General features: G+C 52.9%; 1 protein-coding gene across 1 annotated transcript; it reads left to right on the forward strand.

Moving 5' to 3' along the window:
* The first annotated feature begins 6,298 nt into the window (after nucleotides 1-6,298).
* On the forward strand, nucleotides 6,299-12,582 carry UNCX (UNC homeobox). The gene is made up of 3 exons (XM_088147771.1): nucleotides 6,299-6,584; nucleotides 8,155-8,330; nucleotides 11,096-12,582. The coding sequence occupies exons 1-3, from the start codon at nucleotides 6,299-6,301 to the stop codon at nucleotides 12,122-12,124; spliced, it is 1,491 nt and encodes a 496-aa protein (XP_088003897.1). The 3' UTR covers nucleotides 12,125-12,582.
* The last annotated feature ends 8,052 nt before the right edge of the window (nucleotides 12,583-20,634 follow it).

Below are 20,634 nucleotides of genomic sequence, written 5' to 3' on the forward strand. Positions count from 1 at the left end.
CATCATCATCATCATCATCGTTTCATTCCCTGAAAGTCTTGCTACTGGGGGTTACTGAGTAAGCCATAATTAGCTGGGGCCCTAGAGCACAAGCCATGGTTTACTTGCAGGTCAGAATTGGCTGGGTTCATCCAGCGGAGTCAGCCAAGGGACGGGTGAGTTGGATTATGGCGGTTCCATCTTCACTGTCTCTATGCTGGGCAGAGCCAAGCTTGCCTCGAGGGGCCCAGAGACCAATTCCGGCCTTGGATGTGGGGCAGGCCACCTTTGGGAGCTCCTGGGACCTGGTGGGGGGTGACCCAAACCTCCCAGGAGATGTCTGGGGCCGCTGCATCTTTGCCTGACCTTCTAAATGCATTGGGGACTCCCCAATTTGCAATCACTGGTTTCAAGGACTCTCCACCCCACTTTCAAAATAATAATAATAATAATAATAATAATAATAATAATAATAATAGTCAAATCATGGCAGACAGCAGCTCTCTCCCCCTGCCCAGGGAAACCAAAGGAGGCATTTCTCTCAGACCTGAGCCAGTGGAATTCACCGACACAAGGTGCAGGACGCTTCACACTCCCACTGGTGAGTGGCGCAGACAAGCTGAAGTTGCACTGAATAAAATTGCTTTGCCCCCCCCTTAGCTTGCGTGTCTGCCTGTGTGTGAGTGTGTGTGTTTGTGCGTGTGAAAGCATAGGGTGGGGGGGATCCACTCTCCCTCCACTATAGACTTCGATTTTCGCTTCTCTTGGATCCTGCCCCATCCCCTCAGTTGCTGGAGAGGGGTCTGCAGAGATCCAGGGCGGGGGTCCTCAAAAGACCCCCGATCCTGGGGGGCTCTGCGCCCAGGGCCCCTCTGGCTTTTCTGTGCTGGCCCAGCGAGGGGGAGACTCTCCCTTGCCCAGTGATGCAGCCTCGCACCCTTCCCTGCTCGGAGACTTGCAGGGTCCAAGCAGGGTGCCCCTTATTCCTTGCTCCCCTTCACAACAACCCGGTGAGGTAGACTTGACTGAGAGGGAGGACCAGCCGACCAGGCTATCATTATTGCTATTATTGACATAATAAGCAGGTTTGGAAATAAAGGGTAGGCGTTCCTCTCTACTCAGAAGTCAACCCCCCGATTATTTCTTTATTTTGCAGGCGAGGAAGCGCGCAGGGCGGCGGGCAGGAGCCGGGATTCCGCTTTTCTTGCGCGCCTGCAAAGCCAGCGGCGCCGGGAGCCCTCGCTGCGAAGCTGAGCGTCGGATCCGTGCCCTGGGCCCCTTCCGAGCGGCTTCCGCGAAGAAGCCCTGTCTGAACCGCCCCCCCCCCCCGCAAGGCTTTCATCGGAGGGGGGTCTCGCGTTTGAAGAGAGAGGCCGAGGCCAACGGAGAGGGCTGCGCGCCCCAGCACCCTCCGCTCCCGCAACGGGCCGGGGGGGGGGGTTGTCGCCCAGGTCCTGCAAGGGGTGCCCCCCCCCCGGCCAACCCTCTGCCTTACTCAGGAAAGCCGCGCTCAAGGTGGGGACGATTCTCCCCACCCCAAACGCAGCCTCCTAACCCGGCGCAGCCGCGCGCCCCCAGAAAGGTCTCCCGCAGGCTCGGGATGGGGCAGCAGAAGCGGGGGGGGGGCAGACCCAGAGCCCCTCTCTTCTCAGCCAGCCTCGACTCTTCTTTGTCCGGCGTCTTGTTTCAGCCCAAGGCGAGCGAGGTTATTCGGGGGGGGGGGGGGACAGGAGAATTTAATGCAGGGAAGGAGACCCAAATTCTGCAGAAGTTGTTCTCTGTAAGATAAGGCACCTCGGAATATATATATATATATATGGAGGGGAGGGGAGCGCCGGCGTCCCGAATGCGCGTCTTGTACGTCTTATTATCAAGTTAATTAAAGCTAGCATCTGACAATGTCACTCGGCTATAGAAAAAGAGATTTAAATGCGACGTCTCCCAGGACGGCATGTCAAGAGCTCCGTTCTTTTTTCCTCCCTCCCCCGCCCCCCCCCCCTTGTCTCTCTGTGCTGCTTCCTACCAATGCAGCTTTACAAGAACAGCCCTCGAAAATCGGCTGCCTTGAAAGCCGCTGCTATTGGCGTGGAAGCAATTATTAAAAATTTTGATGTTGGGAAGAAAGAAAGGAAGAAAGAAAGAAAAAACATCACATAAAAAAATTAAGGGAGAACAGAATAAAACGATTTCTCTCATTTGTGCGCGCCTGGCTTTTTTCTTTTTGAAGAGAGAGTGCGGTATGAAAAGATATCAAGAAAGAGTGGGATCAAAGGGTCCCCCCCTTTTTTCTCCCCCCCCGGAAAGATTCCTCTCAAGCATTTTAAGAGATTATTATTATTATTATCACCACCGTCATTATTATTTGAACTTCAACAAGGAGCTGGGAAACAGAAAAGAAGAAAAGGAGGAGGATTCGTGTGTGCGTGTGCGTGCGTGCGTGTGCGTGCGTGTGTGTGTGTGTGTGTGTATATATATATATATAATTGCAAAGTCGATTTTGAAACGTGTCCATTGAAATGCATGGAGCTGGTTGCTACGTGGACTTGCTCTGAGGTCAAGTGACGGACGGATTGTATGCTTCTCCATAATAATATTAATTAAACAATTTGCATGCTAATAAGGTAACAATTATCAGGGCTTCTGTTGAAAGATTCAGGTTATTACAACACGCCAGCCTGGGGGCAAAGGTCAGAGAGTGAGAGGCGAGAGAAATTTCAACTCAAATTAACATTCTGTCAGCTCCAGAAAATGGGATAAATAAAGTCGAATTAATTCATTATAATAAAAGAGAGGGAGAAATGGGAGGGAGGGGAGGGGGAAAGAGGGGAGGGGGAAAACCCACCCCCCTTTTATTCGTGGGCCGGATTGATTACCGCTTTGTATTCAAACCCACGTCCCTTTGGCATTCCTTGTCCTGAAATCCGACGAAAACGAGGGTTTTATTGCTACAGGCGAAAACTTGCTTCAGTGGCTACAGTTTACATTTAGTATTTATAGAGAAAGAAATTAAATTATGTTGAAAAGGGGAACCCTTGGCCTCTCACCCCGGAATTAGTAACAACCTATCTTTTTCTTCCCCTCCCTGTGGACTTGAGGTGGGGAAGGGGCGGGTCTGCGTGAAAGTGTGGGCACCTAAATGCCATTTTATTTTATTTTATTTTATTTTATTTTATTTTAATAATAAAATTGCCATCGAGGGCCAAGGAGGGAGGGAGAAAACCTTTGGCTTCTTGTAGGATATTCAGTGGCACACAGGCTGTTCTGTGACAGAGGCCGAGGACAATTCGGATTAGGGTTTTCATTCCACTGTTTACTTGGAATAGAAATTTGCTGATCCGCACACTGTCAAATGCCTCTTTGACCCTAGGTACCCTTACCTATGTGGATTCTTGGTATTTTGGGTAGAAGGTACTGTAAAAATATATTTTCTCAGAGATGATTCACGTTCTTCCTGAAAACTTCAAAAATGTAAAAGGGATCTGAACTTTTAAAAGAGATATGAAGTTTTAAAAATAAATGAAAGAGGTCTTCAGTTTAGCAGATTCCACTCTCTCTCTCTGTGCATATCTTCCTCAGGAGAGAAAGATCTTCTTGCCATTTTAAAAGAAAATGCCACTTAGAATTGCTGTTGTTGTTATTAACCTGGAAAAGGCCCAGCCAACTGAGGACTTTGTTATATATTTGCGGAAGAGGTGCACTTTCTAGGCGCAACTTGCGCTTCTTCGTCACCCCGTTTGGCGCTTTTGCTTGGGAGAAGCACCACGTTTCTGACCCGGCGGCTTCTGAAAGGAGGGCAGGCAGATCCTAAGGCTACCTGGACAGGGTTAGGCCCAGCCGACGGGCTTCAGCTTGAGAAGACCCCCTGAAACCAGGAGGAGGAGGAATTGCTAAGCCCCGGACGGCCCACGGCTTCTTTGGAAAGCTTCGGGCGCCGCGCGCGCCGCGAATTGGGGCGATAGCAAGGCCCCTTTCCTCCTCCTTGCCGGGGGACTGACCACGCGGAGGGTCGGTTTTTACCGCTTCAACGGCGGGGGGTGAAGCGGGTCTTTTGCGCGCGGCCGACTGGAGAGTAAGTCTTTCTGCACTCACAGGGCACCCGCTGGCCAGGCGAACAAGGCCCAGCCGCGGGCTTCGCCTTGCCCGGTCCTTTGCCCTGCCCACTCAAGAAGTAGCCTTTGAGGGCTGTCCGCCGCACTTCCGTATCAAGGGGCAGGACCCCTCGGCTTGCAAAGATGGTCCCTTTGCGGGGGGACCTCATCTGCTGGCATTCCTCCTCTGGGGACCCAGCCCCCCTTGGAAAGGACGGGCAAACTTTTACGCACGGCGTTACCTGGAGGAGCAGCCGGAGACGACTCGCCTACCCGGTGGCAGCGCGGACTGGTCGGTCCAGGAAGACTTGGGGGAGGGGGACCCCGAAGAAGCTGCGCTGGAAGCCAGGCCGAAACTCTCGCCCAAGAAGCAGTGCCCGCTGAGTCGCTCTGGGTAGACTTTGGATCCGCTTCCCAGGCGGGCCGCCAACGGCATCCAAACCAGAGGGGGACACGCCGGGGAGGGGGGCGCAAAGTTGCTCCACTCCCCCAGGCCCTGAGCTTTTAAGACAGCGCTTCCTCACCAGTAAGGGGGCCGCGGCAGATTTGTGCCGCCAGTGCACTTCAGCCCTTGCGGGCACCGGTAGCTCTGGTCTTACTTCAGCTAGACTGGCTGGACTACAATTACCATCATCTGGCTCGCCGGACAGGAGTCAGGTTTCCGAAGGACTGGCTCCCCAAGGAGGGGCTGCCAGCGAAACGGAGGCCCTGCGACTAACCTGCGTCTTCTCCGGCCTCCCATAACGAACCCTCCTCCTTCTGGGCCGTGGATCATCGCGGGTCCCTCTTCCTCCAAGGCGCCCCGAGAAGTTTTCCCTTACAGGGTCTTTCTACCCGGGAAACGTAGCTTGGCCTGCCGGCCCCGGTCTTTTCAGCTTGCCCGGGTTCAGACCTACCCGCCTGCTGCCCGATTTTTCTCTTTCTAAAATGGGTATGTGGGGGGGGGGGTGCCTTAGAGTGGGTTTGTGCGGGTTTGAATGTGCATTGCTGTCTTTGGTTCTGCGCGTGGGTTTCTGTGTGCATCTCTATAACTATATTTATGTACAGGATCACACACACACACGCGCGCACATTATAAGGCATTCACTTTTGCCAAATAGCCCGTTTGTTTTTTAATTAGGTACCCTCTGGCCCATTCATAATTTAGTACGCGTGTGATTTTATTTTCTCCAGGGATCAGTGGGGGAAAGCTTTAATTATTATTTTGATTGATACGACCCGATGGCGCTGATATATATATATATATATATATATATATATATATATATATATATATATCCCACGCACGCACATACACACGCGCACCCCTTCTTTCTCCTCCAGCTCCCCTCACTTTTTTGCCTTTCCCTTTCGCGCCCCCTCTTCGTCTTCCTCCTTCCCGCTCGAGAGAGAGAGAGAGAGAGAGAGAAGCCTGAGAGGAGATGAAAAGGGTTGTAGTTTTAAATTCATTGTGACAGGCCTGGAAAGAAAGGATGATGAATCTCCTATTATTGGATCAGTCTATTTGCCGCTCAATGTCTCTTTGTAATTGGAGCAACAGCACTTTAAAAGGTTCAGAGGAGTCGAAACGTTTCTGGTGTAGACGAGGAAGAAGACGGCGCGGGGGAGGAGAGAAGGGGGGGAGGAGGAGGAGGAGGAGGAGGGCGGCCCTCCTTCCAGCACGCAGGGAAATCTATTAGTGATTTGGGCGCGGAGGGGGAGAGGCGGGTGACGCGCGGAACGCGGCCCTGGGATGCTGCGGAGGGTTTCGGGGGTCTCCGTTCGCAGCCTCGGAAGTTCTCCTCGGCGCCTCTCCCGGCGCCCCCCTTTTCTCCTCCGGCTTGGCCCGGGCTGTCCTCTCCCCCTCCCCCGGGGGCTGGAGTTCTTATCAAAGAGAGACCCCCTCCCCTCCCCTCCCCTCCCCTCGGCTTCTCCTTGTCTTGTTGTGACAGTTGTGATATTGTTTATTGAGGGTGGATGTCAGGTATAATTAGCAATCGATATGGAAAACGGTCGGCTCCCCCCGCCCGCCCGCCCGCCCGGCCCGCCTCTGACGTCAGGCCCGATCCCTGCTTCTTATTGGTCCCAAATTCCCCGGGCCTGCGCCTAATGATGGGGAGGCCTGCCGGTGCTAAAGTTAAAACGCCCGGGCGGCCCGGCTTGAGCCACCGCCTCGCCGCCGCCACCCCCGCGCTCCTCCGGCGGCGGTGGCGGCAGCAGCTGCGCTGAGCGCCCGCGGGCCCCGCTCCAGCATGGACAGCCGCCTCCTCGAGCACCCCCATGCCCAGTTCGGCGGCATGGTGGGCTTCCCCTACCCCATCGGGCCCCCCCACGTCTACGAGCTGGCCGGCCACCAGCTCCAGGCCGCCGCCGCCGCCGCCGCCGCCGCCTCGGTGCCCTTCTCCATCGACGGATTACTCAACGGCTCCTGCGCCGCCGCCGCCGCTGCCGCCGCCGCCGCCTCGGTGGTTAACCCGAGCCCGCTCCTCCCCTCCGGCTGCGGCGTCAACGGAGATGCTCAGCCGTTCAAGCTGACCGGTGAGTCCGGGCCCCTCCTCCGCGGGCGGACCCGGCTTTGCAGCCCGGGAGGAGGAAGAGGATGGGGGAAGGGGGTGGGTGGGGTGGGGTGGGGTGGGGGTGAAAACCAGCAGCTGCTTTGGAGGAGGGGGATGGTGGCTACAATCCACTAAACCGGGATTTCAATCCTAGGCTTGTCTGAACGGGAGCTGGGGAGGGGGCTTCGAGACTGGCCTTTGTTGGCCAGGCTTTGTAGTCCGCCGCCCCCTCCCATTGGGGTCAGTCGCTCCGGCTCCTTCGCTGCAGAAACGCTCGCTGTGAGAAATACTGAAAGTTGGGCCGGGGGAGGGAAAGGGTCTTGAGGAAATTGGGGAGGGGTCGCGAGGCGGGGGGGGCGGGGGAAAGAAGGTCCTGTCCAACCTGGTCCAGGCAGGATTGCTCCCGCGAAAGCCGGGCGGAGTCCTTTCCGCGGGAGTCTGTCCGGAAAAAAATCGGATTCTTGGGGATCACCTTCCCTGGGCATCTTTGGGGGGGGGCTGTGTAATGGCAAGAGATGTACAGGGAGTCTTCTTAACACAACAACGACTTCAAAGATGGGAAGCCGGATTGTTTGGAGACCCGCGTCGCGCGCCGGAAAGAAGAGAGGCAGGGGTTTCTGTTCCCACGCGATCCTTCATTTGAGCGCTGGGTTCCTGGCTTAGGGGGGGGGCCTCCCTGGCCTAAACAGAAAGCAAAGTGGGGGGGGGAGTCGCGATGAGGCCTTTGGAGGTACGGGAGCTTTGCAGAGACACCGAAAGCCTCTGCAAGGAAGGTTTTCAAGAGGAATAATAATAATATCAACAATTATTATTATTATTATTATTATTATTATTATTATCATCGTCATCATCATCCCTCAATCATGCTTCATGGCGGAGCTGGCTGATGTTCTAGCCAAAGGCTCGGGAATCGTCAAGCTAGAGTCTAGCGGCCTCTCCTTTTTTCTCAACTCTGCAGTGGTGTGCAGAAAACAGCCCTTCGAAAAGACCTCTCTAGATCCCCGTAAGACCCCCGGTTATCTCTGATTTGGGCAAAAGCACTTTCTTGAACTTTACCTTGTTGGGGAGGGGGGGAGAAAAACGGGCGAGGCGACGAGGCACGTGGCCATTTACTCTAAACACACACCCACGCGCCCCCCCCCAACAATTTAGCTTTGAAGTGGGCGCTTACTCTAGGAAGAGAAAAAGCCAGCGCGAAATCCTCTTTAAAAAGCCGAGCGAGCGACCGAGCAGCGTTTGGCTGCTTTCAATCATTTCATTTCATTTTTTTTCACCTCGAGTGATCTGTTGTAAACAGCCGCTTTTGTTTCCAAGTAAGGAGTTTTAGGAGTGAAGGGGAAAAAAAGTGAAGCTTTTAGACGTGGGGCGGGTGGATTCGGATTCCTCCCTCGGGGCTGGTATTTTTAAAACCCTCTGCTTTCCCCACTGCTGGGCAGGCGAAAATGTGCCTGCGTGGAAATGCTTCTAAGGGGCACTCGTGGGGCGAGGGCCGAGGGGGGGAGGGTCGGCTCCGTTTCCTTTAGCTGCCTTTCTGCTTTCTCCGCTCCCCCCAGACTCGGTTGATCCGGACAAGGAAAGTCCGGGGTGCAAAAGGCGGCGGACCCGGACGAATTTTACGGGCTGGCAACTGGAGGAACTGGAAAAGGCCTTTAACGAAAGCCATTACCCCGACGTCTTCATGAGAGAAGCCCTGGCTTTGCGCCTCGACCTGGTGGAGTCGCGCGTGCAGGTAAACCGCGGCGCCGCTTCCCCCTTCCTCACCGACCCGGGCCGGGGGAGCCTCGTCCGCGACGGTGCCCACGACCATCTGGGCCTGCTTCCGCTCCGTTTCCGCCGTCACCCGCCCCCATGAGCCTGACTTTTACGCGGCGTGGCTAGGACCAGCAGGCCCCCGCCCGGGCGGAGAAGTCACATCGATCTGCCGCTTCTCCGGCTCCGAATCCCTTCCGGGCGGCCGGTGGATTGCCTCGACCCCTCTGCGCCCTTCTTCTTCCCGGGGGAAGGGGGCAACCTGTAATTCTTGGGATTCATTTTCGTCTTATTTCCTCCCCCCCCCTTCCAAATTCTAAAAAGAAGAAAGCCACTACGATAGGTAAAGATTCCATAAAACTAACCAGCGTTAAATCTCTGCAAAAGTCCGGCGAGGGTAAACGCAACATTTTGCATTTGCGGGAGGGTGGGATGGGGGCTGTGAGAATGGAGCCTGGAATGCTTTTACACCCACGTTGTTGTTGTTGTTTCCCCCCGTGGCTTCCTTTCGATCCGTCCGCCCTTTCTCCTTACTTGCTTCCTCCCCCCCCCCCGCAACGCGTTGCATCTGGGCTGCTTTTAATACCTCCACCCCCACCCCAGCTTCAAAAGGGCTAATTAATTGGGCCGAATAACCGAGGCGAGAATCCAGCCTCCAGGATCTCTCCAAAAGCCAGCTCCCAGGGACGCTGAAATTAAATCCTGACCCTAAAACCGGAAGAATGGGTCGGCCCGAGCCTCACAACCACGCGATGCATCCGAGCACATCCGGAGACGCATAAAATAGAATTAAAAAAGAAATAAAGCCACAGCAGCCCCCTGCCTTTCCCCACTAATAAGGGGTCTGGCTCTTATTAATCTACGCCGGCATTGTCTAAAAAGTGTATTTACAAAACACTTCTGCCCTTCCTCCTCCCTTTTGACCTCTTCTATTTCGAAATCCTTTTATCCAATTTGTTAAAGGGTTTTGACTGAAGTCAAGATCCTTGATTCCCCCTCTAATGCGATAATTAGTAATTCTGCCTGACAAGGGCTGGTGGAAGTTAACACCGAGGCGGTAAAAGGGGGGAACAGGAATTCCAACCTGCTCCCAGCCGAGCCGATTCTATCTCGGGACGACTGAAAACCAGGATTTTGAGTAAAATTGCCTACCCAGAGGACCCCTTGTCCCTCCTCCCCCGTTTCCTTAAAAACAGATCCCGAAAACAGTAAAACGCCAACCGCGGTCCTAATTCTCCCCGCCTCTAAACCGCTTTTTGATTTGGAAAACCGATTATTTAAATAAATGGTTGTTTTTTCCAGAGCGCATATTTTGTTTTGATTTTAGTTTCCTCCACTGAGGTTTACAATGGGAATGAGAGATGGAAAGACGGAAGGGGGGGGGTTGTTGTTATTGTTATTATTTAGAAAGAATAATATGTGAATTTTTAACGCTGAAACCTTTCAGAGGAGACTATTCGGTTGAACAGTTAATATCAAATTAACGATTGGATATTCAGCCTCGCTCTATCCTTCCTTCTGTGATACCTTTCTCCTCCTTCTTTTGCAATTTCTGGTCAGGGATGGCTGATCACCCCCCACCCCGGCTAGAAAATGTGCTGCCTCCGCGTTTTCTCCCCCATCTCATCCTTACGTTTAAAGTTGGGGAGACAAATCGTGGAAAAGGGTTTTTTAAATGGGCAGAGTTGCTTCGCGGTCCGTGGGCGTCTGATTTTTCGGGAGGGGGGTTGTCAAGCTTCGATCTCCGACGTGGGTCTTTATTTCGCCCAGTTGCTCCCCCCCCCCCCGGTCCAAATCCCAGCGCGGCGGCGGCGGCGGCGGAGCTGGCGAGAAAGCGCCGGGTGGGCCTTCTCGGCAGCGAAAAGTGGGGGGTTCCCCGCCATCGCCTTGCGAAAAAGCGGGGAGATTTGCCTCCGCTGAGGTGACCTATTATCCTCCAAGGCTTCCCCCATCCACGCCGTCTTAGATCGGTTAGGGGTCCGCCAAACTCTTGGTCTTTTGTTGTGAAACGCCGCTTTCCGCTCCGAAAAGGAGAACGGCGCGGTGGTGGGCGGACTTCTCCGCCGCTCGGTTGTTAGAACTTGCGCAAAGTTATCCACTCTGGCTGTCTCCCTCCCGAGGCAATGTCGGCCTCGCACGCTGCCCCCTTTTTACCGTAGCTTTTCATTATTTTTTACAACTAAGATAGCCCGCCAGCCGCTGTAGAGATGGAAAATGTTAAGGCTCACCGATCCGCCCCAGTCCTGTAGGGAGGTGCCTTTTTGGGAACGCAAACTTTGCTGGCGAAAGAGGCGGCGTCGGCGGTTGGCGAGCGGTGGGGGCGGGGGGAGCGGAGACCCGGGGACCGAAAATCTCCCTTTCCGCGAGGCAGGAAAGAAAGCGCTTTGATTAGGGTCTCAGGCCTCCCTCCCTCGCTTTCTTCCGCTCGCGGGGCGCTTCCAACGCTCCAGCCCTGCCCTTTTCAGCTCTTCGCCCTCCCTGCCCAGCACTCCCCGAACTTTTCTGGCCCGTGGGACAGAAGCCCCCGGGTCTCTAAAAAACCCGGACCCCTTCCGAATATCCGCTAAAAGGCGCGCGCAGACAACACACCGAGGACTCGTTCGGGGCTGCCGACCGGCCCGCCCGCCCGCCCGCGTGCGCCAAGCCCGAGGCGCGGAGGCCCCGGCCCCGACCGGGCGTCCCGCTGGCCTCCAGGGCGGGAGGGGGCCCGCCTGTTAACGGCTTCTCCTTCTCCTCGGTGCGCAGGTCTGGTTCCAAAACCGGCGGGCCAAGTGGCGCAAGAAGGAGAACACGAAAAAGGGCCCCGGCCGGCCGGCCCACAACTCGCACCCCACCACCTGCAGCGGCGAGCCCATGGACCCGGAGGAGATCGCGCGCAAGGAGCTGGAGAAGATGGAGAAGAAGCGGCGCAAGCACGAGAAGAAGCTGCTCAAGGGCCAGGGCCGCGCCCTCCACTCGCCCAGCGGCCTCTCCGTCAACAGCAGCACGCAGAGCTCCGACAGCGACGGCGGCGGCGGCGGCGGCGGCGGCGGCGGCGGCGGCCTCTCCCCGGACCCGACCGACGGCCGCAACCCGCCCTCGGCCGGCGGCTGCGACCCGGCCGCCTCGGCCTTCTACCCGGGCCGCTGCGCCGCCAAGGACCCGCCCGGGGGCCCGTCGGGCTCGGAGTGCGCGGCCCCCCCGGCCGGCCCGGGCGTCCCCAAGCTCAACCCCTTCAGCGTGGAGAGCCTCCTGTCGGACTCCCCGCCACGGCGGAAAGCGGCGCTGGACTTCTCGCCCGCGCTGGCCCCCTGCGCCGCCCCCGCGCGCCCCTTGGTCGGCAAGGGCCACTTCCTCCTCTACCCCATCACGCAGCCGCTGGGCTTCATCGTGCCCCAGGCCGCCCTCAAGAGCAACCCGGCCCAGGAGACGCCCCCGCGGGGCTCCCCGCTCCCGGCCGCCAACCCCAGCCCGGACCCGGCGCCCCCCAAGAGCAGCAGCACGGCCGCCATCTCCGCGCCGGGCGAGAGCGGCGCCTCGCTCCCCAGGAAAGGCCTCGCCTCGCCGCTGGCCGCGGCCGCCACCTGCTCGTCGGCCGCCTCCCCCGCGCCCTACGGCGACTCCGCTTCCCAGGGGGACGGCGGCGGCGGCGGCGGCGGCGGCCTGGCGGCGCCCCCCAAATCGCCCCCGAAGGAGGCCGCTCACGCCAAAGGCAATTCGGATTGCCGCCCGACGGAGAGAAGCTGTCCAACGGAGACCAACAGTTTAGACTGTGAGGAGGTGGATATGGACTAAGGAAGGGGCGGGAAGGGGGCCAGATCAGCACCATTATCTGCTAGATTCCTTGCGGGCGGGAGGGGGCAAATCTTAGGATCAATCAAAACTTCTGACATTCCCAAAGTTCTCCCCTGGATTCTCCTTATCCCTCGGTTCGTGACCTATATTTTCCCATGCTCCCCCCTCCTTCACTTCCCCAGGGTCTAACTCTGCCCTCTTGAAATCAGGTGACCGATTTTTTTTAAAAGGGGGGATTTTTTTATTTTATTTTATTTTATTTTATTTTATTTTATTTGGTTTCCTTTCAAAAAGCTCCGGGCAGTGGGGGACTTCAGTTTTTCTTTGGCAGAAGCTGGACTTGACCTGAATGCAAACTGTTTAAAAACCCCAACTAACCAGACACAACAGCGACTCCTCAAACCTTGTAAATTGCAAAAATGTTTAAAGATATTTATATATGTAAAAAAAAAGAGAAAAAAATAACACACTTTTTTGATAAATAAAAATCTGCTTAAAAATCAGACCTGGCCTTTTCTTCGTCTTCACTTAAAAAAGAATCCTTTAAAAATGACAGTAAGCTAATTGTTAAAAACCAATATGAATCATGATAATTTTGGGTTTGATTTTAAAGAGTAGCTTAAAAATGGGTGAGTTTAAAAAACAAACAAACAAACAAACACCTTTTTAACAACCCTGTACATCTTCCCTCGCTTGCTTCTAGAGATCCCCTACGCGTGTTCATTGCTTAACAAATGTATTCCTCGAACGACCCTCCCCTCCATTCTTTTTGCCAGGCTCGCCGTCACTCCCCCCAACCTCCTTTCTCCCCCCCCCCCCCCCACCCACATGAGGTTAGCAGCTTCAGGCTGTAAGGACCAGGCCAGCTCCTGGTGCGTTTTGATATGAAAGTAATTATTTTCCCGTTGGCGGCTGCGGGGATCCGCTTTCCTTGCCCAAAGGGTTATTATACATTACCGATTTCTAGTGATATGAAATCACATAAACTTCCTACAATAATAGAATTAGCATGAAAGGCTGGGGTGTCAAATTGAAATTGGAAAATAATAGCCTTAGCAGCTGGGGGAGGTGGGCGCGCATATCGGAGCGGAGATGGGAATACGCGGGGCGGAATTTTCATGAGGGCTGGCTTCGGCCCCCTCCCAAGTCAAGCCTCCCTCCTTTCTTCTCTCCTCCCCCCCCCCCGCTTTGTCAGCCCTCTTGTAGCTAGCTATATTAAGATAGATGTCCAATGATATGTTTCATTGTTCTGTCGCTTATATTGATGTTGCGGCGTTATCAGCCTATTGATCATATGTCGCGCGTAATAGGACAGCCGCGGCAAATGTTCCCCCCTTTTCTCCTCCTTTTTTATACAAAAGGCGAACGCATTTGTTCTAATAGGGTTGGGGGTCCTTGGGGAACCTTTGGGGGTTGGAAGACAGCTGCACCAAAGATATATTAGCAAACTTGGCTGGGTCTAAAAAAATAATAATAATAATAAAAAAAAATCTGCCACCACAGCCTTCCACCAACAATCCCTTTAAAATCTATCTATCTAGCCCACCCCGCCCGTCTCCTGAAATTTGCAGGGCGCTTAAAACTCCAACCAATTCCCCAGAAATTGTCTTGCCAATTATTAAAACCATTAATTCTGGTGAGTCTCTGCGCAGTGGAATTATGTTTACAGCCTCGTTAAATATCTCTGATCCCTCCTGGTCATCAGGCCTTTATTTGCAAATAAATTGAAAATAATCAGAAGGACGGGAGCGGATTTCTCTCTCTCTTTCTCTCTCCCCCCCCCCCTCGTTTTCTTTCCTCTCTGTCGAAGCAAATGAATTTCTGAGCCTGAGTCCCTTTAATAATATTTACATAATTTTCGCTCAGTGACTCTGATATTTGCTCTCTCGGAGACCGGGCTTATTGCGGGGGGGTGGGGGTGGAGGGGGAGGGGGAGGGCAGTGAATAATTAGATCAAAAGCAAGAAAGTTGGAGGGGATGAGAGGGGAAAGGAGGGGAAAAATCAGGAAGAAATGAAAAGAAAAAACCTCTTTTGCTTAAAGGGAAAGCGTGAGAAGGGATTGTAAACTCGGAAGGTCAACTTCTCGACAAAGTTGTGTTGCGTAAAAAGCGCTAAAAATGGAAGGAATTGCGGAAGAAGTTACGCAAGTACATTTCTTGAGGCTTGCCGGAGGTTACCCCCCCCACCCCGAAATCAATCCCGATTATAACATAAATTGTTGACTTATTTCATATTTCACTTACCCTATGCTAGAGAAGGAGTTCTTCACTCTAAGAGCGACGAAAACAAGAAAAAAAATCGCATATCGCTCAGGTTTTTTTTCTAAAACAATTTGGAAATTCCTCCCCCCGCCCCCCCCGCCAACAATCTGGATCTGCCAGGACATGACCCTTTGTCCCCCCCCAATCTGCCTCCTGTCAAATCGTTTTCTCCTACCAACCCGCCCCCCCCCCGCGTCCAACTGTATTTAAAATGTCATTTAACTTGAGAAAGTGTAGCAGAAAATTGCGCATAAAAATGTTGGTTATTTTATCTAAGGTGAACCATTTGTCTTGCCGCGATAAATCGGCTTCTTCCTTCAATTTGCGGCTGTTCATTTGGGCGGTGGAAGCTAGGGAAAGGCAGGCGGGGGGGCGGCGGGGGGGCGAGAAAAAGAGAGGCGGGGGGAACTCATGTATAATGGATCTGCGTTTGAATGTTGGAATATCGCTGCCCGCACATTCGTGTCCTTAAGGTGAAATTACTGATTTACTTAAGCAGTTTAGAGGGGGCGTTTTTCCCTCCCCCTCCCCTCCCCTCCCCCTCCCCTCCCCCTCGAAAAAGCCCCCGAAGCAGGAGCCTGTGTGATTCTAGACAAACTATCAATCGATCTGGTCTGAGGCAGCCTCCAGGAGATGCGTCCGCCATGAATCATACTTTATGAATTCAATTTCTACCAGGAGAAATTTTCAATTTGAACGCCGGATCATTATGGGAGAGTGTAAATTGTTTTTGCTCTATTATGCATCGGACGCTATCATTTTTCTTTCTAATTACGGAGGTGTCAGGTCGGCCTGTCATGCAGGGGCTGATTTTCAATTTAACTGATCATCATACATTCATTTTCCCATTTGATAAATCTGCTATCTAGACGGCTCTCCATGCCTAGAATATTAAGAGAAAACTACCGAAAGCCCCTGTAATGGGGTGTGTGTATGCGGCAATAAGCGCGGATCAGTCAGCTAATTTAGCACCTCCTGATTCCCCATCTCCATTTCTCATTTCCAATTCTCCAAGGAGAGAGGGGAGGAAGAGGGGGGGGAGGAAGAAGCACCAAGCCAAAGGCAGTCGGGGCCGCCTTCGCTCGCTCTCCAACAGCAGAAAAGAGAAAGCTGGGGCGAGGGGAGGGAGGGGGGAGTTGCCAAGGGTTGGGGAGAAAGGGGGACCCCCCTCCTAAAACGCTTGTTTTCTATTACACAACTTCCAAATTAGGATATCAAGCTTAATTAATGCTAATTGAGTTCTTCAATACGTGTTATTTTTATTTAATAGAAACAAATTTGCACAATTAATTATCGACGTAATTTTCAAGAGCCTCGTTTGCGAGGCGAAAGCTCTTCTCGAATAAACTACCCAAAGCAAATTAATGACTTTAGAAATTTTGTGCTTGGGTCGTGATGGGATTTCTCTCCCCCCCACTCTCTCTCTCTCCCTTTTTTGTGTGTGGGTAGGGAGGGGGGCGCCGGATGATCGGCTGGGTCGTTTCTGTCTTCGTCGCGGTGGGGCGAGTTGTGAGTTCAACTGATCAGACACAGGTTAAGGGCAGGTGTGTGTGTGTCTGTGTGTGTGTGTCTGTGTTTTGTTTCCTTTTTTATTTTTTATTTTTATTTTTAGGCACTCCTGGTCCTTCCAGCGGAGCCCAAAGCGGGGCAGGTTGTTAGGAGGTGAAATTGACTAGCTCGCCTTGACGAGGGTTCTTGAAATTGACCAGAAATCTTCGGGCATTTCGAAATATTGATGACGTTCCACAGCTCTGCACTTCTCACAGCTTTGGGAAAGCATCTTTTTGGGCAAACGTGGTGCTACTAAATGGCTTCAGCCAGGCCTCTGGAGAAGGTGGCCGCTGACCTGTGGCCACAGCCGTGGGGAGATTTCTCTCTCTCTCACACACACAGACCCACGCCTATAGATTTGGCTGTGCCCTTCCGTAAGAGGGAGAGAAGTTGAACGTTGCGGCTGAATCGGTTCCCTGGATCGGTTTGGGAGCACCGCGCCGGTGGTGTCCTTCTGTGCGGTGGGTGGGGGGAGAAGCCAGAGAAAAAGAAGTGGGTTGGGAGAAGCGATGGGGCGGGTGTTAGTTTCTTTGCTGATTTATTTTTAACCTGAGGTTGTACAAGGCACTGACAGTTTGGATAAATTAGCCGAGCTTCGCAGCCTCCTAATGAGAAGATATTATTTCACCACCTCGGAAGGAGCGTGAAAAATGAGAGAGACTCCATCCAGAGGTGTCGGATCGATTCACGATCAGGGTGTAAATTATATACAACTAAATATCTAACCGCTGATACAGGGCTTCTTAGCTCAGAAATGCAACATTAAACAAAGATTATAAGCCAGCTAGGCACCGGGCACTCGAGTTAAATTGCGCCAGGCTGGGAAGAGTTTTCCTTTCCTTCCGGTCCTTTCTTCTTCCTTCTCTTCATTCCGGGGGGGGGGGGGGGTCAGCGCTGCAAGGAAAAACAAAGGAAGGGCAAAAGATGGGGCGATGGGGAAAAAGGAAATTAAGAAGAGAAGAAACTCCAGAAGGACGGTTTTGTCCCTTCCTTCCTTCCTTCCTTCCTTCCTTCCTTCCTTCCTTCCTTCCTTCCTTCCTTCCTTCCTTCCTTCCTTCCTTCCTTCCTTCCTTCCTTCCTTCCTTCCTGCTTTCGTTGCTGTTATTCGGTCCTTTTGGATTTAAATAACTTTTTCCCGATCACTGGAAGGAGCACCCTGCTTCTCTCAGGGTGAGGACACGGAGGCCCCGCTTCTAAAAATCGCCTTTCCCAATACCAGTGTGCAAAACCAATGCATTTAAAAGAAAAGAGAGGGGAAAGTAGGATTTCTCGGTAGAAAGCTGCGTCGTGGCGCTGTGGAGGCCCTTTTCAATTGGCCCCCACCCTCAAATATCCATTTAGGACGAGAGAGCTGTCGGTAATTATATAATTTAAAATCCATTTAACACTGGCTAGCACGACAGTAAATATATGCATATTGCTAATAAGATTTACACAATTACGCCGGTCAAACACAGGGAAATGTTTACCGCCTTTCACAATAATAAATAAGAGAGAGAGAGTGAAAAAAAACCTTTCCTTAACTTGCCATCCCTTCCTCTAAAATAATAATAATAATAATAATAATAATAATAATAATAATAATAATAATCCTATATGAAGAACAGATTTATTTATTTATTTGGATTTCCCATTAAAAGACCTCCTAGTGGATTAGGGAAGCGGCTAGGAGATGGGGAAGCCTCATTTGGGTCCCCCCCCAAAATAATAAAACCAAATATTTACAGGAATGCTTCTAGCAGTTAATAAAATACGCGGATCAGGTAATCCTCAGGAGCACGGTTATTTGGGTAGTTAAGAGATGATTACCCAGAAAAAAAAGGGGGGGAAGAGTGCCTGAACTCCAGAGGGCGGCCTGCGCCCCGCTTTTTTTTCAGGGTCAAACCTGAAATATTAACAACCTGAATGTTTGTTAAGTACCCCGCAGCCCCGCAGGCTTTCCCCCCCCCCCGCCTCCCAGACGAGAGGGGTGAAGCAAGCGGGCTGGGGGAGGGGGGTCTTCGCTGCTCGATGTCGAAGAAGGGAGGGGAAATTGGGTGGGTGGGTGCGTGGGGGCTCCCCCGAATTGTTGCCTCTCGCAGCTCCAGGTTGCTTTCTAGAAAGAGGGACTTCATAATCCAGCTGGATTCAGTGAACCCCGCCGCCGACACAGGGAGAGGCCGCCACCTTCGGCTCCGATCCCTGGGCTGAGTGCTGGGGCGGGGGTGGGGGGAGGCTTATTATGGGATAAGAAGTAAGTCTCGCGTCCCTGCGCTCTTTCCGGCCTGGCGCGCCCTGAACTGGGAGCCTGAGGTCAGCCAGGCGGGGAGGAGCGAGGAAGGCCGTGTTGGGCGCGGAGCCGAGGTGACTTCCTACAGAAGGGGCCCCAGCGAAGCCCCTTGGCCCTCCCTGCCAGAGAAGCCGGCTCCCAACGGGCACCAAGACAGCCTTGCGGATCCTCTTGGGCCTGGGCAGAGCCTCAGCTTGTCCGTCAAGGAAATGGGCCGAAAAGTGCCTTTCAGCAAAGGAGCAACCCCCCCCTCACCTCCTATTCCTTGCCTGAGAAATTTGTCGGGGTGCGGTTGTGGGGGGAGGATTTTTTCGGGTGCCAGTGGCGTGGGCTGTTTGGAAAGGTGGATGGAGGGCGACCCAAGGAACCCGGAGTGGCTGGCAAGAGGAAGAAAGGCCCCCGGATTTGGCCTGGGGGACCTTTAGGGAGAGGCCAGACCCCTCTCTTTCTGCAGATCTCTCTGCACTCCCACCGGCGCGCACCCACACCTATACCCGGGTCTGCACATACACACGTTTGTTTCTGGTTGCTCCGGGGACTGTTAGGATGGCCCTGCCCGTTTGCTACTGGCTTCTCATTCTTTCTCTCTTCAAAAACGTGAGAAGGAAGGGAGGAGAGGAAGAAGAGGAAGAGGACTTTCCAGACACAACAACCTTCCCACCGCCTCCAATCGTCTGCCGGCCGGCTGAGCTCACCCCGTTTCCAGCCCTTGGACACTCGGCCCCTTTCCCGTCCAAGACAGCCCTGCCCGATCCCGGATTCTCTGGAAGCCCCGCGAGGGGGGGAAGCCGGGCAAAAGCGGCTCCCCCCAGCAGTTGCATGACCACCCCCCCGCCCTTCCCGGCCAGCCATCCGCGGCTTTAGCTCCTTCGCCGCCGCAGTGTGTGCGGATAATTCAAAATATCGCCCCTCTTCTCCTGGTTCCTTTAGTTGGCTTGATGCTGACAGATCTGGACGGGCTGCCCTTTTCCGCTCACCTGCTGTTCCCTTTTAAACGGGGTGGGGGGCGAGAGGAGGAGAAAGCCCGAGCCTGCGTGGAAATAAATATTGAAACAAAAGATTTGCGCGTCTCCCTTCCGAAGTTCTTCCCTTACGTTTCCCGCATTCTCTACCGGCTTCCTAGCCAGTCCGTTTCCTTCCTTCCTTCCTTCCTTCCTTCCTTCCTTCCTTCCTTCCTTCCTTCCTTCCTTCCTTCCTTCCTTCCTTCCTTCCTTCCTTCCTTCCTTCCTTCCTTCCTTCCTTCCTTCCTTCCTTGTTTCCCTTTAGGTCACCAACTTTTCCTTTTTCTTTCGCCGCCTTCCAATGATGGCATCTGATCATCCCCCAGTCCCCCCAAAAGAAGAGGAAATAATAGTGAAAGCGGCAGGATATGGGAAGGAAGAAAGGAAGGAAGAAGAAGAAGAGAAAGAAAGCCGTGCAGTTAAACGGTGAAATTTGGATTAAGGACCTAGAACTGAATAGGCACCCCCAACGCACATTTATTACAGCCTTGGAATAATTGAAATTTCCTCTTGGAGAAGCCCTGATCTGTTTAAATAATTCTATGGGTGTCTTGTCGTGATAAAAGATTATCTGGAATTCTATTAAAGGCGCAGGAGCGCCCGATTTCAAAATCCGATTTGGGGGACTTTTCAATAACTATCAGTGATCTAATCTTTTCAACAACCTCCCGCCGTTCAGCTTTATCTGAAAGTTTGCAGCGTTTCAGGAGACGGGCCCCCCTCTCCCCCCCTCACTTATCCCAGCCTCTTTAAACACACACGCACACAAATTTGGGGAAGCGTCTGCCTGTTGTCATTCACCCGAGGATTAGAAAATGTTAATCGCGGGCGCGTGGGGCTCCCCGTGTCCATCTGTGTGCGCCTGGGTCTGTTGGAGAAGGAACACAGCGCATTATTCCCTTCAAAAAAAGGCGAAAGGGCTCTACTTCAGGAAGAAACTAACTGCTACGATTATCCACCCCCCCCCCCCGCCTTTTTCCCCTTTTTCTTTTTGGAGTTCAAATCTCACCTGCAGGTTATTTGAACAAATGATTGTTGCCTGTTTATGGCATAATTACATCAACCCACATTCTGAATGCAAAGCCAAATATTAATTAAAGGCTCAACTTACTCCTTGCTCGCTTTGACAGGGGTTCTGTATCCATAACCATGAATTAATGCCAGATTTCTCTTTAATCCCCCACTTATTACATTTTTTTCTGTTAATTTTAGACTGTTTAATATCATTCCAGAGCCTAATTTCCTTTGTTTATGCGTAAAGTATCATTTTTAATTGTCAGTAGATATTCTCTCCTGCGCACAAAAACCCTTGAAATGCCCAGAACGGCACTAATTGCTGTTAATTTTCTTCATTAATTTCATTTACTCTTCAACCCCTTAACTGTATTTTTTTTTTTTAATATCTCCTATTTTTCTAGCAAAGGAAG

Source organism: Python bivittatus, unplaced genomic scaffold (genome assembly GCF_059951505.1).
Source record: "Python bivittatus isolate LINGU-HERP-01145 unplaced genomic scaffold, Pbiv_v1 ctg000560_np1212, whole genome shotgun sequence".
Taxonomy (NCBI): Eukaryota; Metazoa; Chordata; class Lepidosauria; order Squamata; family Pythonidae; genus Python; species Python bivittatus.